The sequence below is a fragment of the Mytilus trossulus genome, chromosome 14 (assembly GCF_036588685.1).
Source record: "Mytilus trossulus isolate FHL-02 chromosome 14, PNRI_Mtr1.1.1.hap1, whole genome shotgun sequence".
Taxonomy (NCBI): domain Eukaryota; kingdom Metazoa; phylum Mollusca; class Bivalvia; order Mytilida; family Mytilidae; genus Mytilus; species Mytilus trossulus.
This window is the reverse complement of record NC_086386.1, coordinates 27,672,845-27,695,304: the sequence shown is the minus strand read 5'-3', so window position 1 is coordinate 27,695,304 and position 22,460 is coordinate 27,672,845. Positions and strand designations below refer to the sequence as shown.

Here is a 22,460-nt window from a genome sequence, read left to right as displayed (position 1 = left end):
ACTCCACACGTGACACTCGTCATGTTGCACATGTTTGTACAAATAAAGTTATAAGTCTGATTAGGGAAAAGTGGAATGTAATTTAGTAACGACATTTATAAGAAACACATTCGATATCATCTGTGAAATGAATATTTCATTATGGTCACCCAACTCGTGACGGCGTTCGTACAATTTAAGAAGACATGATTTTATTTCAGAAGCCATAAAATGCGTAAAAATAAAATATCTCATTTGATCACAATGATACAACGTTTGTAAAATGATTTTACAGCAGAACGAAATACTTGCATTCAATGTTTTATCATCTATACTTTGAAGAGTCAGGCTACCATACTTTAATCCATACCCAGTGTTACAAGCGTTAGTTATTGTTTTTAAAAGTTTTTGTCAGTCTAGGTAGTTTTTGAAGTTCAATAAAATGGTTCGAAACCTTGACAAGCTACTATTTCTGAATACGTATAAAAAATTAACATTTTGAATTTCATAGTGAGATATTTCGAGAAATTAGTTGAATATAGATGAATGATTAGTCTTTTAAACATTCAAATATGCATTGAATATAGAGTATGTAAAATAAGAAATAAAGAATACTCAGGACAGTACAGAACTCCGATATACATTTTGTTATTTTTAAAGACAAAAAGTTGACAAAACATTAAATTCACAAATTGAAAAGAATGGTGACTGAACAATCCTGGTTTCGTAGCTCTGTAATACAAAGTGAATATGGATGTGTTGAATTTAACCAATTGCTGTTTTTTAATTTCATTTGAAATAATTACAAATTTGATAATATTTGGAAACCATCTGCTCCTATCAAAATCTACTTATAACTTTGACCTTAACATTGTCACAAAACGAAATATCTAATTTGATTATAATATTGAAACTTTTGAAAAATGTTTACCACAGATTGGAGCACTTCCATTCCAGGTTTTATCATCCATACATTGCCGAGTCAGACTACCAGACGTCAATTCATAGCCAGGGTTACAAGCGTAAGTTATTGTGTCTTGGTAGTTTGTACCAGTTTCGTTAGTAGTGATAGCGAATATCATGTCTGCAAGGACTGGACAAGTTACTATCTCTGAAACAAACAAGAATGTGTCCATAGTACACGGATGCTCCACTCGCACTATCATTTTCTGTGTTCAGTGGACCGTGAAAATTGGGGTTAGAACTTTAATTTGGAATTAAAATTATAAAAATCATGTCATAGGGAACATGTGTACTAAGTTTCAAGTTGATGTAACTTTAACTTCATCAAAAACTACCTTGACCAAAAACTTTAACCTGAACTTCGCACTATCATTTTCTATGTTCAGTGGACCATGTAATTGGGGTCAAAACTATAATTTGGCATTAAAATAAGAAAGATCATATCATGGGGAACATGTGTACTAAGTTTCAAATTGATTGGACTTCAACTTCATCACAAACTACCTCGACCAAAAACTTTAGCCTGAAGCGGGAAGAACGGACGCACAGACGGACGGACGAACGGACGAACGAACGGAGGCACAGACCAGAAAAAATAATGCCCCTCTACTATCGTAGGTGGGGAATATCTAAGTTCTAGTTGTTTGATGTAGAAGTGAAATATTTTGGTAACATAATATCATGAATTATGAAGCATAAAGGGATGAAAAGTCTAATTTGATCATAAAATTGACTAAATCCATCCGATACATGCTGCTAGACAATGGTCCCTAGAAATTATTAGTACCTTGCATAGAATGAGTTGACTATCTTTTCATATATCAACAAATTATTAATTTGTATTTTTGATTGAAAGGGACATCAATCTGATTACATTTTGTGAACATCCTTAAACTACCAAAAATCCAACATACACAGACTTTTCATAAGATAGATGTGTATGATACTTGAGGAACCTAAAAACTTATAAGTGAAAACAGACTGACAACGCTATGCCTGGTTTAAAAACACCCAACAAACAAATAAATATACACAAAACAAAACATAGAATATTAAACACTAAGCAACCCGAACCCCGTCTTAAACTTTGTGGGATATCATGTGCTCTTAAAAGGGTATGCAGATCAAGATTTGCATGTGGCACCATTGGTTTGCACATTGTTTAGGAAACTAGGAATTAATCTTATTCGGTAGGTCATATTTGTGAAAAGGGGACGGTTTTTTATGTACAACATTAGGGACACATCCGCTCTCATCTTTGAAACAAAACTATGCTATTTTATCTTGCAAATTTGTATCGTTCTGGTAGTTTTTATAGTGTGATTACAGCCCTTGGATGGTGTAAACTTCACCAAAAAACGTGTATGGTGTAATGGTGTACGACACATTGTGCAATGGTAGAAGGTGTATGCTACTATGGTGTATGGTGTAAGGGAATGAACTGGTGTAATAGTGTAGCGTGCGAGCGTGAATGGTATTAATGAATGGTGTACGACATTTAAAACTTTGCAAAATATTAATAAAAACTGATTTTGAAGTTTTACGTTGATTGGCAATATTGTGATTAAAATTCGTTTTTAAATATAATTAAAAACCTTTGTAGACGCATGCTGTTATAAAAAAATGAAATTGCATTATAGTGTAAGGTGTATGGTTTAAAGGTGTAACGTGTATGGTGTAATGTGACAGAGTGTGTGGTGTATTGCTGTATAGTGTTAGTAAGAGGTTTACACCTTAAAAGGATTGTACCTGCTGCAAAGCGCCTGGACAGGCTACTATATCTTCAAACGTGTAAAACTTCAATAAATTAAGTTGTTTGATTTATTAGTGGGATATTTTGAGAGAGCTGTTAAAAATAAGCATGATTGATTAGACTTTCAAAAACATTCACATAAACACTTCAAAATGTATAAAGAATAAACACTAGAAATATTGAAAACGGTGCAAAATTCCGGTAGATATTTTGAATTTTGAATTTTGATTTTTTTTTCAAAACCCACAATTCAACTTGTAAAAAAAAATGATGGCTGGAAAATGGATGTTTCCTAAAACATAAATATCCTGCTATAGGTTATTCGATTATAAACAAAACCAGTTGAGGGTGTTTATTTTTGTTTATTTCATATGGATAGGATTGTATTATGAAACCACTCGATCTTATAAGAATTCTAACAAACACTATTGTTTTACCGCAGACTGGAGGACTACCGTTCCAGGTTTTATCATCCATACATTGACGAGTCAGGCTACCAGACGTCAATTTATATCCAGTAATACAAGCATAAGTTATTGTGTCTTGGTAATTTGAACCAGTTTCGTTAGTAATGTTAGCGAACTTCACGTCAGCAAGGCCAGGACAAGTTACAATTTCTGCAAAAGAATACAGCGTTAATATTTTGATAATTTGGATTTATTAGTGAGATATATATTTCGGTAAATAATTATGAATCAATTGCCTTTGCGAAAACTGAAATAAACACCTCAAATAAAGTATCCTTAACATGAACAAAGTTTAAAGAACACTGATGATGTTTCGAAATTTCAGTACATACTTTGTTTTACAAACGTTTGACACAACCCACAACCACAAATTGCTAGAAAATGATAGATCGAGTATCATTGATTTCTTGCAAAATGTATTCATTTTATTGATCATGAATGTTTGAATATTAATCAATTGATAGTTTTAATTGTAATGGAAAGTAACATGATTTGGTCGTTTTTGAAACCCCATCCGACTATTGAATAGCTTAACACATAAACTAAGCATATCCTAAATATATATCATATTTTTTATAACTTCAAGATTTTACATGTATGAAGGAAAAAACCTATTTGAACATAATGACATAACTTTTGAAAAATGTTTCTTTTACCGCAGATCGGAACACTTCCATTCCAGGTTTTATCGTCCAGACATTGACGAGTCAGGCTACCAGACGTCAATTCATAGCCAGTGATACAAGCGTAAGTTATTGTGTCTTGGAGGTTTGAACCAGTTTGAGCAGCAATAGAGAAGTTCACATTTGCAAGGCTCGGACAACTTACAATCTCTGCAAAATTATAAAACGATAAGATTGAGATATTGTATTTACGATTGATTCAATTTTTTTCTTAGGCACTAATTTTCGTGGATTGCTGAAAACTTGCATTTTCGTGGTCATTTGATTTCGTGGTTTTGCCGAGGGTATCACCAGCCCAGTAGTCAACATTTCGGTGTTGACATTAATATCAATGATTTGGTCATTTTTATAAATTTCCTGTTTACAAAACTTTGAATTTTTCGAAAAACTTAGGCTTTTCTTATCCCAGGCATAGATTACCATAGCCGTATTTGGCACAACGTTTTGGAATTTTGTATGCTCAATGCTCTTTAACTTTGTAATTGTTTGGCTTAATAAAAAAAATAATATGAGCGTCACTGATGAGTCTTACGTAGACGAAACGCGCGTCTGGCGTACTAAATTATAATCCTGGTACCTTTGATTTGCCCATCTCTGTATACAAAGCCTATTCAAAATATGATATTCGTTGAACATTTGAATTTGTGGTTCACCTGTACCCACGCAACCTACGAAAATTGGTATCCAACGAAAAATAATGAATCCACAGTATAAGTGATATATTAGGTGGAATAATTATAACTGTTTGGACTATGATGGTCGTTGGATTACCATAGATTCCTTAAACAAGTTCATGATATTATAAGGGATGTTTGGATATGAAATAATTGATAGTTGTAATTTTCAATTGAAATTTAAATGAATTTTATCCTATTTTGAAAGTCAAACCCACAAAATACAAATTGCTAGAAAATGTTCTCTTGGAAATCTTTATTACCTTACATAGAACTAATTCATCATGAGTTGGGTTAGGGATTTTGGTATATAAACCAATGAAATAGTTATTTTTTAACTAAAAGAAGCATGAATTTGATTGTATTTGAAAAACCATCTGGTACAATAATAAATCCGCAATCAAACCTTTTTCATAACATGTTCTAGAAATGAAATATCTTATTTGACAATAAGGATACAACTTTTTTGTTTTTACCACAGATTGGAGCACTCCCATTCCAGGTTTTATCATCCATACATTGCCGAGTCAGGCTACCAGAAGTCAATTCATAGCCAGTGATACAATCGTAAGTTATTGTGTCTTGGTAGTTTGAACCAGTCTGGATAGCATTAGAGAACTCAACGTCTACAAGGCGCGGACAAATTACCCTCTCTGCAAAAGTATAAAACGATAAATGTTGGAGATATTTTATTAATCGTACAAGTATTATATTTAGTTGAAAACTATGAATGTTGGGCATATGAAAAAAATCAAATCAGGTTTTATATATATAGAATAAATATAGTAAGTAAAAACGCACAACAAAGTACAAAATGTCGGTACTCAAATATTTTCTTTTTATAAAACTTTTACATAATCAACAACCACTTATTGCTATAGTATGATCATTGGATCATCATTGATTCCTGGGACAAGTTATTCATGATATTATTAGGGATGTTCCTTTATAAAACCATATGTTGTCCTTATTTTGAATGGAGATTTACAGGAATATTATTGTTAATTGACATCACATTACGGTATTGAATATTTGAACACAAAAATTAGCATTGTTTTAGCATTACGGGAAAAAATCTATTCACATATGACCATACTCACATAACACAAGTTACTAAAAAAGGAGTAGGTCCGGTAAGGGCCGATTTTGGCCTCAAATTTAAGGTTCATCCGACGAAAGATTTTGGACACTTTTTAAATACTTCAGTGTCTATTTTAGTTGATTCAATTAGTTTATGTGAAAGATTTTAACTGATGTAATCATTACAAACGTTCCCATTTAGGCTACAATATGAAAAATCTATCAAATCGATTTTTAGATGTTTTTTTGTCAAAAATGAAAGTGGCCGCATCCGTGTTCATCATCCACCTTTATATATAGTATGTATTATCATCAAATATAACTAGCATTTAAATATCAAGAATGAACACAAATGCGGCAACTTTCATTTCAGACGGAAACCGTCTGAATTTTAACTAAAATGCTAAAATTGTGAAGATTGCAGTAATTTAGATGACTTAATGATGCTAGTTCCCGATGTATTGTATTGTCAAAAACAGCCCATATGTATGTAGCAGAAGCATTCTACTGTCCAATGAGTAAATACACGTTTACATTTTAACAATTTTGTAAAACTGCTAAATTTTGGGGCCAAAAAGAGATCTTACTGAACCTAATCCTTTCCTTTGTAAACCGTTGATACATTACACAAAAGAAAATTCAAAATGAGTTACATAACAGATTTTCGAATATAAATCAATTAATCGTTCCTATTTCTTAGTTGAACGTAACATTAACTTGATTCTATATTTGAAACAATCTGATACTATCGAAAATCGGAATACACAATTTTTATAACTAAAGCCTTAACATGTTAATATATATGAAATATCTTTTTTTGAAGAAAATGAAAATATTTTTTTTTTTTTTTACTGAAGAATAGAAAAATTTCAAACCAAATCTTAGGCATTCATTTCGTTTTCATAACATTAAAGATAGACTTAGTTCAAGTGATAAGAAATGACAGAATTTTCTTATACTCTGCCAAAATGATGTCTTTACTATGTTTTTTTTAATGATTAAAAGTATGGGTCACCGCACTTTTTTTGAAGGTACGAGCCGTTCAAAATTGCCAAACTTTGCTGAGATTGTTCATGAAAAAAACACACTTTGGTGCATAGAAAGAAATCTATGAGAGATAATTTTGAAATTAAATATGAGAAGATAGGTTTTGTAATATATTTAAGAAAATAAAAAAAAAATGGTGTCCTCGAACTTGTTTTCTTACAATAAAAAAATGTCCGTATATGTCCAGTATAAATTTTGTACTTAAAGAGTTATCTCCCCTAAAATTATTTATTTTAAAAATGAATTTTAATAGCACAACTATTTGGTATTTGTTAAAATATTTTTGAGATTGCAATGAATAACGAAGTGGTCTTTATATACAAAAAAACAGTGTAACCACGAAATTCCAAATTGGCAGATTTGGGCAAATTTAAAGATACTAGACCGATTATAAACTGTGATTGTACAACAAAAGATTTCGGTATATTCCTGAACTACCCTAACAAGTTTTAGAAATGAAATATCGTAGTTTACAATAATGATACAATTCTGAAAAATGTTTACCACAGATTGGAGCACTTCCATTCCAGGTTTTATCATCCATACATTGCCGAGTCAGACTACCAGACGTCAATTCATAGCCAGTGATACAAGCGTAAGTTATTGTATCTTGGTAATTTGTACCAGTCTGGATAGCAACAGAGAACCTCACGCCTGCAAGGTTTGGACAACTTATTATATCTGCAAAAGTATAAAACGATAAATTTTTGAGGGATTTCATTTATAAGTGAAATTTTAGGTACAATAATTATGAATGTTGGGCTTATGATGAAAACTCGAATCAGCACATATAAATACAGTACGAATATATATAGAAAGTAAAATAAACACAAGAAAGTACAAAAGAGTGGCGAAAGATACAAGAAAGACATTATGAAATGGCCATGGGGGTAAAAAGGAAAAAGATAAAAAGAAAACCGGTGAGTATTTTCTTTTTACAAAACTTTGACAGAACCCATAACCACAAACGGCTTCAAGATTACCGTTGGATTGTCAATGATTTCATGCACATTTTTTTATGATACGATTAGAGATGATTGTATATGACACACTATACAGACTTTTTCTTAATGGATATAAAAAATAAACACGATTGTATGTCGAACACACACCACACTTTTGCATATCTGAATACAAACATTTCAAATTATATAAGCATTACGGGATAAAGATCCTCAAATTGACTTTATACACAAAATACACATTGGTAGAGAATGGTCCCTAAGAAATCTATGTTTCTTCATACAAATTATTATATAATGCTTTGGATTATGGATTTTCAAATATAAACCAATTAATAGTTTTTGAATTTAAAATCATTTTGGAAATCACATGAAAAATTGGCATATACACATTTTGTTTATTGATTTAGCTTAACATGTTTAAGAAATGCAATATCCTATTTAAAGATAAAGATACAACTATTGAATAATGTTATTAACCGCAGACTGGAGCACTTCCGAACCAGGTTCCATTAGCCATACATTGACGAGTCAAGCTACCAGAGGTCAATTCATAGCCAGTAATACAAGCGTAAGTTATTGTGTCTTGGTAGTTCCCACCCGTCTGTGTAGTAATATTAGAGAACTTGACGTCTGTAAGGAGTGAACATCCTACTATACCTGCAAAAAAATGAAACTTTATGTATAAGTTTGAGTTATTTCATTCATTAGTGAAATATAAAGGTAAAATATTAATGAATGTTAGGATTATAAAAAAAAAGTCTAATGAGCATTTAATGATGATATGAATAATGCGAAATAAAAAACACTCGAGACAAAAAAAAAATTCCAAACATTTTTTTTATTTACAAAAGTTTGACAAAATCAACCACAAAATGCATGTAAATAATTGTACGCTAATTACTTATTTCTTGCACAAGTAATTCATAATAGCTGTTTAAAATCAATTAATACTTTTTTTGTTTAAAAGAAATGAACATGAACATGATTGACTAGGAAAAACCCATGACACTATTTAATACATAAACACACACATTTTTGTAATAGTATAAGAATCACGAGATAATATATTTAATTTGATAATAAAAACTGACACAGAGCATTATTAACAAGGTTTTCGCAAATGATTCCTTGACAATCGTTGTTTCATTACACATAAACAATTCACAATGACTTGATTACTTTTAATCGAATTCAAACTTTTTAATAGTGTCTATACTGAGTGCCAATGAAAAATCAACACTTTGTTTTTCAAAATTAGAATTTATATTAGAAATGATAATCTTTCAAACAAAATTGTTCATGAAAATTAACAATTTTAACAAAGATCGATATCAAACAAAAATGTGTCATTGTCATTTTTCGTACGCAATAGGTAAACGAAACATCAAATGTCGAATCATCAACTCACGTTCCTAACAAAAAATGAAACAACTCCGTGGTGCAGCGTAATCTCAACAGAGCCGTGGAATTGATCATCCTGAACGTTTAATGTGATCCTGAGGAATGTTATTCCACTTGTCCCGCAAAGCAAACTTAAGCTGACTTTATGTTATTGGTCGTTGCTTTCATCGTCTAAACCATGTCAAATTTGCTCGATCGGACCATAATCCTGCGAAAAGCATGACTTTTGGCCAAGGCGGGTGCCAAATGTCTATGTAACCACCACTGACGGTTTTTGGTACATAATGAATTATTTTTGGTCTACAGAATTCGATGTTTACGCCAGACAGCCGTTTAGATATCACTAAGGAAAGACTGTGGTGATCTTTAACAATTTTTGCGCAAACGGAGCTTAACTGCAATTGCGCCAAAGGTTCTACCGTGACCATCATTGAACTCTAGAGTGACCTTTGAACATCCATAAAAGTTGATATCGGATATGTTTAAGACCAGATGTATCGGTCATGCTGAGCATTTCTTGCTTTTTGTATCTCGGGATGTAGATTATCATTAAATGATCCATTTTGGTTGAATTTGAGGATGATTTGGGTTATTGTAGAGGCTACAACTTTAGTCTTCTCGTAATTGTATGCTGTGAAAGGCTTCATTGGATCATGCATAAAACTGCATGTCGTTGGTTGTCAAAAAATCCGGACATTTACTCAGATGTTTATTGCAGTTTCTTAACAATAAGGGCGGGAAAAATCATGACATTAGCCAAGCTTCAAATGACAAAATCGTGAAAATTGTGCGTAGGTTGAAAAGCGGTGAACTCGGTTTATGTCCGTTCAAAATAACCCTTACTCCGCATTTGTTCTAAAAATCACTCTACCGTAAAATTGTCGACAATTGTCTAAAAGTTATTTTTAACCAACTATACAAAGCTATAGTATAAATCAAATAAAAGTTATAAGATATTTTTGAAAAACAAAAGTGTTGCGTTTTTATTAGCACTCAGTATATTTAAATCAAAGCAACTTAACTGGAGTTATATTTTGGATACCACCTCATTGTAGCAAACATCTGCATACAAACCTTTTTCATTATTACAGTCTTAACAGGTTTAAGAAATAAAATATCCTATTTAAACATAAAGATAAAACGTTTAAAAAATATTTTGTTTTACCGCAGACAGGAACACTTCCATTCCAGGTTTTATCATCCATACATTGCCGAGTCAGACTACCAGACGTCAATTCATAGCCAGCAATACAAGCGTAAGTTATTGTGTCTTTGTAGTTTGAACCAGTCTGGGCAGCAATAGAGAAGTTCACGTCTGCAAGGCTCGGACAACTTACTATCTCTGCATAAGTAAATGTAATATTTAGGTGAATTAATAAAACATGTAAGGACTATGAAAATCAAAACTCGAATAGACACATATAAGTATAGTATGAATATAGAAATAAAATAAAACGAGTAAGAGAGCATAAAAACTTCCGTACATATATATATTCTTTCCAGTTACGAGGAGGGTTGGGATCTCGCCAACATGTTTAACCCCGCCACATTTTTTTGTATGTGCCTGTCCCAAGTCAGGAGCCTGTAATTCAGTGGTTTTCGTTTGTTTATGTGTTACATGTTTGGTTTTCGTTCATTTTGTATCTAAAAAAGGCTGTTAGTTTTCTCGTTTAAATTGTTTTACATTGTCTTATCGGGGCCTTTTATACCTGAATATGCGGTATAAGCTTTGTTCATTTTTTAAGGCAGTACGGTGACCAATAGTTGTTAATGTCTGTGTCATTTTGGTCTCTTGTGGACAGTTATCTCATTGACAATAATACTACATCTTCATTTTCATATTTGTTCACAAAGCTTTGATAAAAATATGTATTTTTTACATAAAATTGACAATAACCCCTCAATGTACAAATTGTAAGAGAATGGTCCATTAGAAATTTGCGTTACCTCGCACATAACTAATTCACAATGAGCTGGATTTTGAATTTTCGAATAACAACCAATTAATAGCTTCTGTTTCTATTGAAAATACATTGATTTGATTACATTTAGAAACCACCTGATACTTAAACTATCAAAAGTCAATATACACATCTTTTTCATAAATTAAGCTTTAACTTGTTTAATCAATAAAATATTTTAATAGACAATAATGTTACAACTTTTAAAGATGTTTTTACCGCAGATTGGAGCACTTCCATTCCAGGTTTTATCAACCAGACATTGACGGGTCAGGCTACCAGACGTCAATTCATAGCCAGGGTTACAAGCGTACGTTATTGTGTCTTGATAGTTCCCACCAGTCTGTGTAGTTATACTAGAGAATTTCACGTCTGCAAGGCATGGACAACTAACTATAACTGCAAAAAGTATAAAACTTTGTTTCTAAAGTTTGAGTTATTTCATTTATGAGTGCAATATTTTGGTAAAATATTTATAAATGTTTGGCGTATGATGAAAACTCATATCAACGCTTAAAAAAAAGTATGAAAATAGAAAATCTGAAAAGAAAAAATATCAACGCAATGAATAAACAGACAAAATGTCGGTTAAAAATATTTTTTTCTTTTTAGATATTGGACACTACCCACCACCACAAATTGCCAAAGAATTATCGTTTGATTTTTGGCTAATATCTTTGAAACAAGCACACGGTTAATATGTTTTTGATCTTTCTGTTTCTGTATTACTCCCCAATTACTATATACTAGTGTTAGGAGCACTTTCTTTATATTTTGAAATGAAGTAGCGAACTTCCTTCAAAGTGGACAAAATTGACACAAAACAAACAACATTAACAGTTATACACTATTGACTATTTTACTGGATAAATATATATATCACAGTGAATTTGTTTAATCAGGGATCAAGTAGAATCCGTGATTTGTTAAGGAATATGCAGAATCACTAAAATCATTAGTAATTATATATTATTCCTGAAAATGACCAGTGATTTTACATGAAATAATTATTCTACAAATTCCCTTATATGATTTCGAAGATTATCAATAATGTTAGGATCCATTTTTTTTTTATTATAGACATTTATCATTGTTTTCTTTCATATTCCTTGCCAGATGAAATAATTTTGCTTTTTAACACAGAGGATGATTTAAAAGATATAACCAACACAGGGTTTCGAGATAAAGTTAAAGACTTCAAAATTAATGATATTAACATTGCCTTTATAACGATAACATTACATGTATTGGTTTTTTTTTTAAATCAAGCGTCATATAGATGTTCATGTCCTATGTGTTAATCCACAGAGCATGTTATATGTGGTACGTGTTAAAAAATCGGCGAAGAAGATTTTGGAACATCAGTTTTGTGGGGTTTTGTTGTTTTTACTTTTGTTCAAATGAACAACAGCTTCAAACTGAAAAACAGAAAAACAAGCAAAACTAAAGAGAAATAGAATATTTTTTAAGAGGAAGCTGGCATTTGGTGTAATATTTTCATAGCAATTCCACACAATAAAAAAGATAAGGGAAACTAAAAAAACAAATTGTTCTGTGCCTGGTCACAAAACATGGTATCTAACTGAAACCAGTGTGGGGTTGCTAATGTCCTTTCTTTGTGGGAACCTTCAAATATATTTAGTAAACACTTTATTTCTCTTAGGCATGTCTGATTCGATATGCGAAGGAAAAGGTTTTTTAAATGTGGATATTGTTGTAAAAACAGATTTAAAGCATATTATATTAATATTGTGTTCAACACTTTAATATATTGTGCCTAAAATTTTAGAAATTTGGGTTATGATTTTGACATATTGTGCTTCACATTTTACAATTAATGTTTATAATAATGTTTTAAAATGATTTTATAGAATAAATCATTTGACTTTTATTAATTTCTTTAATTAATAAAACTATTTCTTCATTTCATTTATTATGTATAATGTGTCAATATATTGTAAGGATTTAACTAATTTGTACCTTTACATCATTTGGCTTTTTTAACATTTTTTATTCGTGCGTTATGATGAGTCTTATGTAGACGAAACATGCGTCTGGTGTTAATATAAAATGTCAATCCTGATATCTTTGATAATCTCGTTTTTTTTGGTAAACTTTGGTGAGTTACACATTAAGCTATTTTTAATACGGAATTTATCAGATCAATACAATTCTTTAATTAGGACAATTTGCACACTGTGTGATTAGTTATATATGTGTATGGATGTTTGAATAGAAACCTGTTTGTATTTTGATATATTTCAATAGTAATACACATGAATGTGTTACACATGGAGACCACTTCATACTATAAAAAATTCACATGTTTTAATGTAAAAAATTAAAACATTTAACAAAAATATTAAGTACGACGTTTATAAACAAAATCTACAGCGTATTCGTACCACAGACTGGAGAACTTCCATTCCACGTATCCCTTATACATTCACGAATCAGGTCGCCAGAGATCAATTCATATCCAGTATTACATTTGTACGTAGTTGTGTCGTTTTCCTGGATACCAGTCTGTTCAGTTATAGTAGCAAAATCTACTTCTTCAAGGTCTTGACATTCTATAACAGCTGCAATGGTAAAAAACAAATAAAAAACGGTTTTTGTTAAGTGATGAGATTATTAGAATAGAAAATGTACATAGTTATTAATGATAGATTGTGGAAAAATCAAGTGAAAACTTTAAATTAAAGAAGAATGGTAGAAAACAAAACAACGGCCAAGACAGTACGTACAACATAAGTTCTTTTAACAAAAGATTGCAAATCAAATCGTACACTGTCATAGGTTGGATCATGAAAGATTAATGTTAATTTGCACAGAATGAGTCTATATTGGTAACTGATATTTTATGTTTAAACAAATTGACTTAGTATTTAAAATAGCAATAGAGTGACAGATGAATTTCACTATCTTTCCAAACCAAAAGAATATTTGTGATGATGAAGTATAAGTTACGAATATTAGAAAATACAAACCAGAGGTTTCCAATAATATGTCTTACCTACGTTATCCTTCGACATAATAGGGCCAATTATTGTACCTTTAAATTTTATAAACGACGTTGTAGTCTAGAAATCCCAGACGATTTAAACCACAATCTGGTCGTTTATTTCAAATGATTTAAGTTGATGAAAATAACATAAATCCTATATTGTTTTATTGATAACGAAATTCTTCAGATTCCAATATTTTCCCCCGACCAGTTTAGATATATCAAAATAAAGGGGTGTCGTTAAGTTCTTGATTGAGATACCATCAAAAATAGTTTCGTCGGGTTTTGTCACACAATTTTATTAACTTGATTGAGATTACCCAAAACTTCCTTATTTGCAAATTATGCACATTAAAAAAAATCCAGTTTATAATTATAGCTTCCCTTAAGGGGGATCGGGATTATTCGACTGCGCATAATTTCACGCATGAATTACCATGCGCGTACGAAAATTTTGTTTTCACATTTAAATTGATAAAAAAAAAATGAACGTATTTTTGTCACTAAAAATATGTTATCGTTTTTATGTGTATCTGTGAAAAGCTCAAAATGACATTTTACCCTATTTCACCATTTTCTTGTCATAATTTTGGGTTTTAATAAAAATATTTTTTTTCCTTATCGGTGATCTACACTTTTTTTTTATCTAATTTGCGTATTCTTTAAAGCTATGTTTTAGCTTTTTATATTACAGTTTTAATTTGGACCAAGAGTCACAGACAGTTTTTAATTTTGATATCCCGATAAAATATGTCGATACCTCTTTTTTCCCTAGCATTTCATTAAAAAATTGTCTCTTTTATATACCCGGTTAAAAGTAATATTTTTAGCTTAAATGATCCGGGCAACCTTATTTTTTCGACCAATTTGATTCACTCTCGATAAAAATGAAAATAACAAAAATTACGGCATTTCTGACAGAATCTTTAAAGAGCCGTTGTGTAGTGGTTCGTGCATCGGACTATTAGCACAAAGGTTCATGGTTCGATTCCCATTTCGGGAATAAAATTTCTGGACTGAATTTTCGGCTCTCTCTTGAGTATGCTCTTGAAGAACCGATGACAGTCCGTCGGAAGGGAACGATAAATAGCTGACCCGTGTTAAGAGAGAGTCATATCTCTTGCACGTAAAAGACACCCTTGTAGACACCTTTTTTGTTTCCCAATTAGATATGAATAAATATGTTTAAACTAAACAAAGATAACCTTCGAATATACCCGATTCACCTTACTTTCAATTTTAAGAAAAGTCGGAGACTTGTATTTTCCCTTAAATTCCTTCGATTGAAAGGATACGTACATTTAATGAAACATAATGCATGGTAGGTAAGATGCCCGGCTGACATAATGCTTTGTATTAGTTTTGAATAAATCGAGTGATATGACATGCGTATAGGCAGACTGAATATAGTGCAAGTATAATAAAGTTATGAATTATACAGAAGTTTTTGTGTTGAGTTATTTTTGTTTATGAATTGCGATTTATATCTCCCTAAGACAAGATACTAAGGCTTTATCTGCGTTGGTTAAAGCTTAAACATCTCTTTTAATTTGTCTTTAAGTTTAGAAGGAGTAATACGTGTGAAGATCTAAAAACGTCAAATAATTAAGTTCTGTTACATATGAAAGAGTTTCAAGATAAAGCCCTCTAAAAGATTTTCTGATTATTTAAGTATCCACATTTAGTGCCAAATAGTTAATTAAACATAATAATGCTAAAGCCCACATTAACCAGTACTACACACTATGTGGACATACATATTTTGCTCACATGTGCTCACACTACGACATACATGTGTATTTAGCATATGGTTTTATTTTATTAATTTATTTGTATTGTTTTCCTTGTGCATTTGTTTTATCTGCATTTGTTTTAAACAATCATTGTTTATATATATTTTTAAATTATTCAGCTCAGCAGTGGGCACTTTCATTATCATTAAAACCACCGTGTAGAACGCCACATGCGGGGTGTCGGCTATGTTTGACACGGGGTGGCAATTTCGAAGCGAAGAAAAACTATCAAAGTAAGTTAAAGTATCAAAATTTCTTTATTTAGAATTCTTAGTACCATATAATGTACTGCACGGAAGGAACTGAAACACAATCTATTTCCTGCAAGCAAAATCAGTCGTTTTAAGTGCCCTGTTTTCTCAAACACCTCTCCCTAGTTTTCCGTGTTGCAGATTTTGAGGCTTCATATGCAAATTTCTGAATAAAAACCTACTTAAGACGACTTCCCTCTGCATCGTTTATATAGAATTGAATTCCTATTATGGAATTTAACCAAATACCAGCTTCATACTTAAAATTGATTGGTTATAAAACTAGTTTTTCATCAAAATATAAAGTGTCGCTCGGGGTGTCAGATTTTGCATCTCAAGGGGTAGATGCCTTTTAATAAAAAACGAACAGATTTGAATATGAATCATGTAAATCGGTCTTTATCTGATACTTTTTAATTCAAACATATCTGCTATATTATGATAACAAATAAAAAAACTGTAAGTACTTCATTTTGCCTGTTTTTTAAGTCATATAAGTCATGTGCTTTTGATTTCATATATAATAAAAAATGACTCAAAATATTTTGTGTGAAGCTGGAAAATAATTTCTTTTCCTCTCCAGTCACTATCATGGTCAGATAAAAGTCACTAATGTGGCTCAATGCACCGAAACATGGAGAAAAATCATAGAACAGACCTCAATATAAGATTTTGCCGAAGCCACCAACAGTCAAACTTTATCATTGGCATTAAAGTTCTTCATCAGATTCCTCACACAAGCGCTTGTGCATGCTGCAAAAAAACACTCACTCCGAAACGAAATCGATAACTCTCTCAAATGAAACACTCACCGGCATCTTTATCATCAAATGACAATACAGCTTCAAGGAGACCTGAAGACGATGACACTACTATTCTCAACAATTTCAAAAAGCGATTCAAAATCTTAAAAAACTTTCTATGGCTGTTAATTTTCTATCTTTTATCCGAAAAGTAAAAGCAAATAAATATACGTTCGTCAATATTTCTCTTCGTCTTTTCTTTGGGAGGGTCAGATTTATGTCAAAAAGAATAAAATCGGAAATATGGTATCGGGAAACAACTAAGAGGTTTTGGAAAACTTGCTACAACCTTTTTTACATCCTACTAGAAGACCAAATAAATACAAAGCAAACAATTATTGGGTATAGACAAGTGTTTGAAACTTTTTCTTTGTAAAAGAGCACATGAGGCTCTTAAAGATTAAGGTCTACGAATGAAAGGCCGTAAAGAGCTTGCCATCCGCCAAAATTTTGGTCTTTAAAAGTTTGAAGGAATGTCGGGTGACAATTGGCAGCAATCGATATTTGTGTTTGTAACCAGTGGATTACGGGCGTCATTGTTTCATATAACGGAACTTGGGGGAAATTGCCTTTCTTGTATCAACTCGGTTCTTTCTAGTGCCAGTGACATATTTGGAACACAATCACATTATGTTAATGAAAGCACAGTAGACATCTTGTATCAAAGAAACCATGTCAGCCTCATGGAACATGATGAAATTTTTCAATGTTAGAACCAAGATATCTTAAACAGAGGTCAGACTTTGGGATACTAAGTATCAAGGTCCATGGCGATGAAGTCTAATAGTATATTTTGACTTGGGACTGCAAAACTTGTTTCTGCGTCTTGGGGGTCGGCCATTCTGTGCTCACATAAGCTTTCTATAATATGTTCAATACTTTTTGGTCCACCTATTAAATTTACCATTCGGATAAAAGTTAGGAAATCAGAAGCCAAATTATTTTTTGAATCGCTGTTTTGAAAAAGTTAAGAATAGTAGTGCCATCCTTTTCATGTCTCCTTGAAGCTGTATTATCATTTGATGTGAAAGATTCCGGTGAGTGTTTCATTGACGAGAGTAGCCGAATTCGTTTCGAGTGAGTACTTTTTGTAGTGTGCACGAGCGCTTTCGGGAGGAGCCTGATGATGAACTTTGATGGAGTGTGACTGTTAGTGGCTTCGGCAAAATCTTATATAGAGGTCTGCTCTGTGATTTTCTCCAGGTTTCGGTGCATTGAACCACAGCCGTGAATTTTTCTGACCATGATAGTAACTTAAAAGGAAATGAAGTCATTTTCTAGCGGTAAAAAAAATAAATTGAGTAATTTTTTACTATTTATGAAATCAAAAGCACATGTCTTATATGACTAAAAAACAGACAAAATGAAGTACTTTTAGTTTTTAATATGTTATCATCATATAGTATATGTGTTTGGATAAAAAAGTATCAGTAAAAGACCGATTTACATGATTCATATGCAAATCTATTCGTTTTTTATTGGAAGCCTTTACCCCTTGAGATGCAAAATCTGACACCCCGAGCGACACTTTATATTTTGATGAAAAACTAGTTTTATAACCAATCAATTTTAAGTATGAAGCTGGTATTTGGTTAAATTCAATAATAGGAATTCAATTCTATATAAATGTTGCAGAGGGAAGTCGTCTTAAGTAGTTTTTTATTCAGAAATTTGCATATGAAGCCTCAAAATCTGCAACACGGAAAACTAGGGAGAGGTGTTTGAGAAAACAGAGCACTGAAAACGACTGATTTTGCTTGCAGGAGATAGATTGTGTTTCAGTTCCTTCCGTGCAATACATTATATGGTACTAAGAATTCTAAATAAAGAAATTTTGATACTTGAACTTACTTTGATAATTTTTCTTCGCTTCGAAATTGCCACCCCGTGTCAAACATAGCCGACACCCCGCATGTGGCGTTCTACACAGTGAAAACATAAGTCCATTGTATTCTATTATTTTTACACTATGAAATCTATATGAGTACACTTACATACAGATTAATATTGTTCGTATGACATTCATTTACTGGAATCGACATTAGAATGAGTTTGTGTGCATCGATTAAGCCTGTTTACCAAGGCGATGACATGTAAACATGGAAGTTGACATTAGATCGATCGAAACATACGTGAAACTATATAGGGAGATTTCTCAGTGGACGTACACACAAGGTGTAATGTTACAACAAGAAATTATAAAGTGTCTGTATATCAAAATATTCTATAATAAAATAAAGAATGAAATGGAGATTATATCAGAGAAACAACAACCCAATAAAAGAAAAAGTAAAGCAGTGGGATAAATAAAGTCAAACAATGAAAAATCATTTTATGAATGTGAGTATTACCCTTTTTGTTTTACTTCGATCTAAACAAAGACTCACCTTTGCAAAATTCAACGCCCGTGACACCAGTTTTCCCTTCGGTCGTTCCGTTATTCGGACAAGATTCACAGGCAGTTTGGTTCACCCAGTATTCATCTGCTGGACATTTAATGCAGGTTTTCCCATCTTCATCAATAGTAGATCCATCCGAACATGCAGCTGAAACTAAAAGAACATAGTTTCAATGTTCCCCATTTGGCACACATTATCTATCAAAGAGCAATAACAAACAAAAACATATTTTTTCTTCCTTTAAACGATTTACACATATCTTAAATAAATGATGACCTGCAAGCAACTACGATGCAATTTCCAATATAATTAATATTTTCAAAGGGCGTCTTTAAAACCGAATCTGTCTGACGTGACAAAACGCAATATTTGATCGCTGACAACCTTGAAATTAAAAGTATACTATAAGTGCCTCAATTATTTTTAATACAAAAGTTTGCTAATCTTCTTTACGAAACGTTCCAAAATATAAATATAAAGTGTATGAAGTAAGGAAGACGTTATTGCATAAAACGAAACATGGAAATACGAAAACAACTGAAGAAACACATAGCAACACGAATCACACGTCAAACATTTATTATTTCTACGTGTAAGAAGTTGTTTCCGCTAGTGAAAATCGTTGTGCTACTTTATGTATCTGATTCTTAACATTATACACAGCATTGCCTTAGATTTCTTCATAATACCAATTTTGTTTTGTTCCACTGGTATTTTGACTATCAGACTTTGAGTTATATGTTAAAAACTAACATTTCTTAAAAATCAACATTTTCTACATCAATACAAGAAGAAAAATACAGAATTCTTTGGATATACCAAATCGAAAAAACAATGATCAATTGGCAAAATGGCAAAAATCCCGCTGCAAATGTTTGCACCTGTCCTAAGTCAGGAATCTGATGTACAGTAGTTGTCGTTTGTTTATGTAATATATACGTGTTTCTCGTTTCTCGTTTTGTTTATATAGATTAGACCGTTGGTTTTCCCGTTTGAATGGTTTTACACTAGTAATTTTGGGGCCCTTACTAGCTTGTTGTTCGGTGTGAGCCAAGGCTCTGTGTTGAAGGCCGTACTTTAACCTATAATGGTTTAATTTTTAAATTGTTATTTGGATGGAGAGTTGTCTCATTGGCACTCACACCACATCTTCCTATATCTATCAAACGTTAAACGAATTGAAAATAGTTGACAGTATGTGTACGACGATAAAAAAATAAAGTAATTTTGATAAAAAAAATCAATTTTTTGTATATACCTGTGCACAAGAAACAAATATTTACTTGTAAGTATTCTTACAGATTTTTCTTGATATTTTTTTATTTTCCACAGCTGGCTTTCACAGTATGTTGTTTCACAGTTAGTCTAAAAGTCGCATTAGACAGACCTTGCAAATGAACAACTTTGGAAGGAAATGTATTAATTCTGAATATCCTTTACCGTTAAGAAAGATCAAATTTGACATCTTTGATTGAAAACTCAAAGGAACAAGTTGAACAGCATTCTATCAGTTTGATTTTTAAACAGCATTTTGTTTCGACTTTATTTCAGATTCAAAACTGAAGGAACAAAAGTATTTGAAAAAAATGGCCAATTAATTTTATGTATTAAATAATCTAAACACAATAAGGCACATGTCACTATAAAAAAACACCAAGAGATGTGTGAATACTTACATCGAATTATTAAGAACAATCTTGAAATACATTTTGAATTTCTCCGTTAAAAATCTCATCTGGTTTACGAAAAATTCACCAGAAAAGTATTGTATATGTGACACTTAATATGATCGGAGTTGAAAGGTGAATCTCATCATATGTTGCAGATGTCTAAATGTTTTTCATGTAAAAGTATTTTTTCATTAATGTAAAATTAAAAGTATGAAACAGACTGATGATTTTTTTTTGCGAAGAAAAACAAAAGAAACCAGAATTATTTCACATTGACAACTGAATATCTGAAGTCAATTCATCTTCGGAAAAAAGATGACCACTGTTATCGAATTACAAATTAAAGAAAATCTTGAAATTCATTCTGAATATCTGAGCTGAAAAATCTCATCTGGCTGATAAAATACCAGAACAGTATTGTATACCATATGCCACATTTACTATGATCTGAGTTCAAAGGTGAATATCACCATATGTTGACAGAACTCAACATGTGTTTTGAATAATAATGTTATCATTAGTGTGAAGGTTAAAAAAATGAATAAGGAAAATTTAAATTGAAAAAAAAACATATTTAGTAGCAAAATCATAACTCAAACATAAAAAGAAGGGGAAATATATGTAAGTATGCGTACAGATAGATAAAACAAATTCCTTTTCCTCATGACAATTAACATTATAAAATAATTTTGATGAACAAAGAAATCAAACACTTCTATAATTTTGCATAAGAAAAAGACATTTAGTTGTAAGTACACTAACATATTTTTTTTAATATATTAGTTTCCACAGCTTACTCAAACAGTATCATATGTGATATAGATGTTAGCAACTAAAAATAAGTTTTGATTACCAATTGACAGACCCACCAATATGACAATTTTTAAAGAAAATATATTCATTTTGGATATACCTTACAGTGAGGTTAAAAAAACATTCTTTTCTTTGTCGCATTAAGTTCAAATATAAAACTGTAGGATTTTCTTTATAGTAAAATTGGAAAATCAATTAAATGCAGTAAGTAATGTTAACACAATTCATTCTGTATACTTCTGTAGATAAATATAATCCAGCTTATGAAATGTAACCAGCCGTATTGGATACCAGATGTAATGCTCAATATGATTGAAGTTTAAAGGTGAATCTCACCATATGTTGACAGATGTCTACATGTGTTTTTTTAAATAATGACTTCATTATTAGTGTGAAATTAGAAATATAGATAAGAATGATGAATTTTGTTGCGAAAAAAAAAACAAAAGTAACAAGATTTGCTTCAATCATAGGAGTCAAATTTCATAATTAAAAGCTGTCGATAATTTTATGTTATTTTTTTGGAGTCAAACAGATTTTTTTTCAAAGATGAACTGAAGTGACTTTAGATATCCAGTTTAATAACAAATTTGTGCGCCTGTCCCAAAACATTGAAAATACAAAGTCCACACAAACACTATAAAAAGTTTAGCAACACAAACCACTTTAAACAGCGGGTAAAGGCATGTGCTATGTACAGATCCTACTGATGAGCAGTTCTTGTTCCAGTAGTGAAAATCATAATATATCG

The 22,460-nt window shown here is 31.5% G+C and overlaps 1 protein-coding gene across 1 annotated transcript; it reads right to left on the bottom strand.

Moving 5' to 3' along the window:
- Positions 1 to 878: 878 nt before the first annotated feature.
- On the bottom strand, positions 879 to 19,910 carry LOC134697630 (CUB and sushi domain-containing protein 3-like). The gene is made up of 11 exons (XM_063559913.1): positions 19,886 to 19,910; positions 19,215 to 19,379; positions 13,379 to 13,555; positions 11,193 to 11,372; positions 10,178 to 10,354; positions 8,089 to 8,268; positions 7,151 to 7,327; positions 4,996 to 5,172; positions 3,819 to 3,995; positions 3,133 to 3,312; positions 879 to 1,090 (listed from the first exon to the last, which is right to left on the bottom strand). Exons 1-11 carry the CDS (start codon positions 19,908 to 19,910, stop codon positions 879 to 881), a joined length of 1,827 nt encoding a protein of 608 aa, XP_063415983.1.
- Positions 19,911 to 22,460: the final 2,550 nt, after the last annotated feature.

Excerpts from the sequence above, each read along its gene's own strand:
- LOC134697630 (XM_063559913.1), bottom strand. The coding sequence starts at position 19,910 with ATGAAGAAATCTAAGGCAATGCTGT. Across the intron at positions 10,355-11,192 it reads TGGAAGTGCTCCAATCTGCG|AGATAGTAAGTTGTCCGAGC; the intron begins GTAAAAACATCT and ends TTACTTATGCAG. Across the intron at positions 3,313-3,818 it reads TGGAAGTGTTCCGATCTGCG|AAATTGTAACTTGTCCTGGC; the intron begins GTAAAAGAAACA and ends ATTCTTTTGCAG.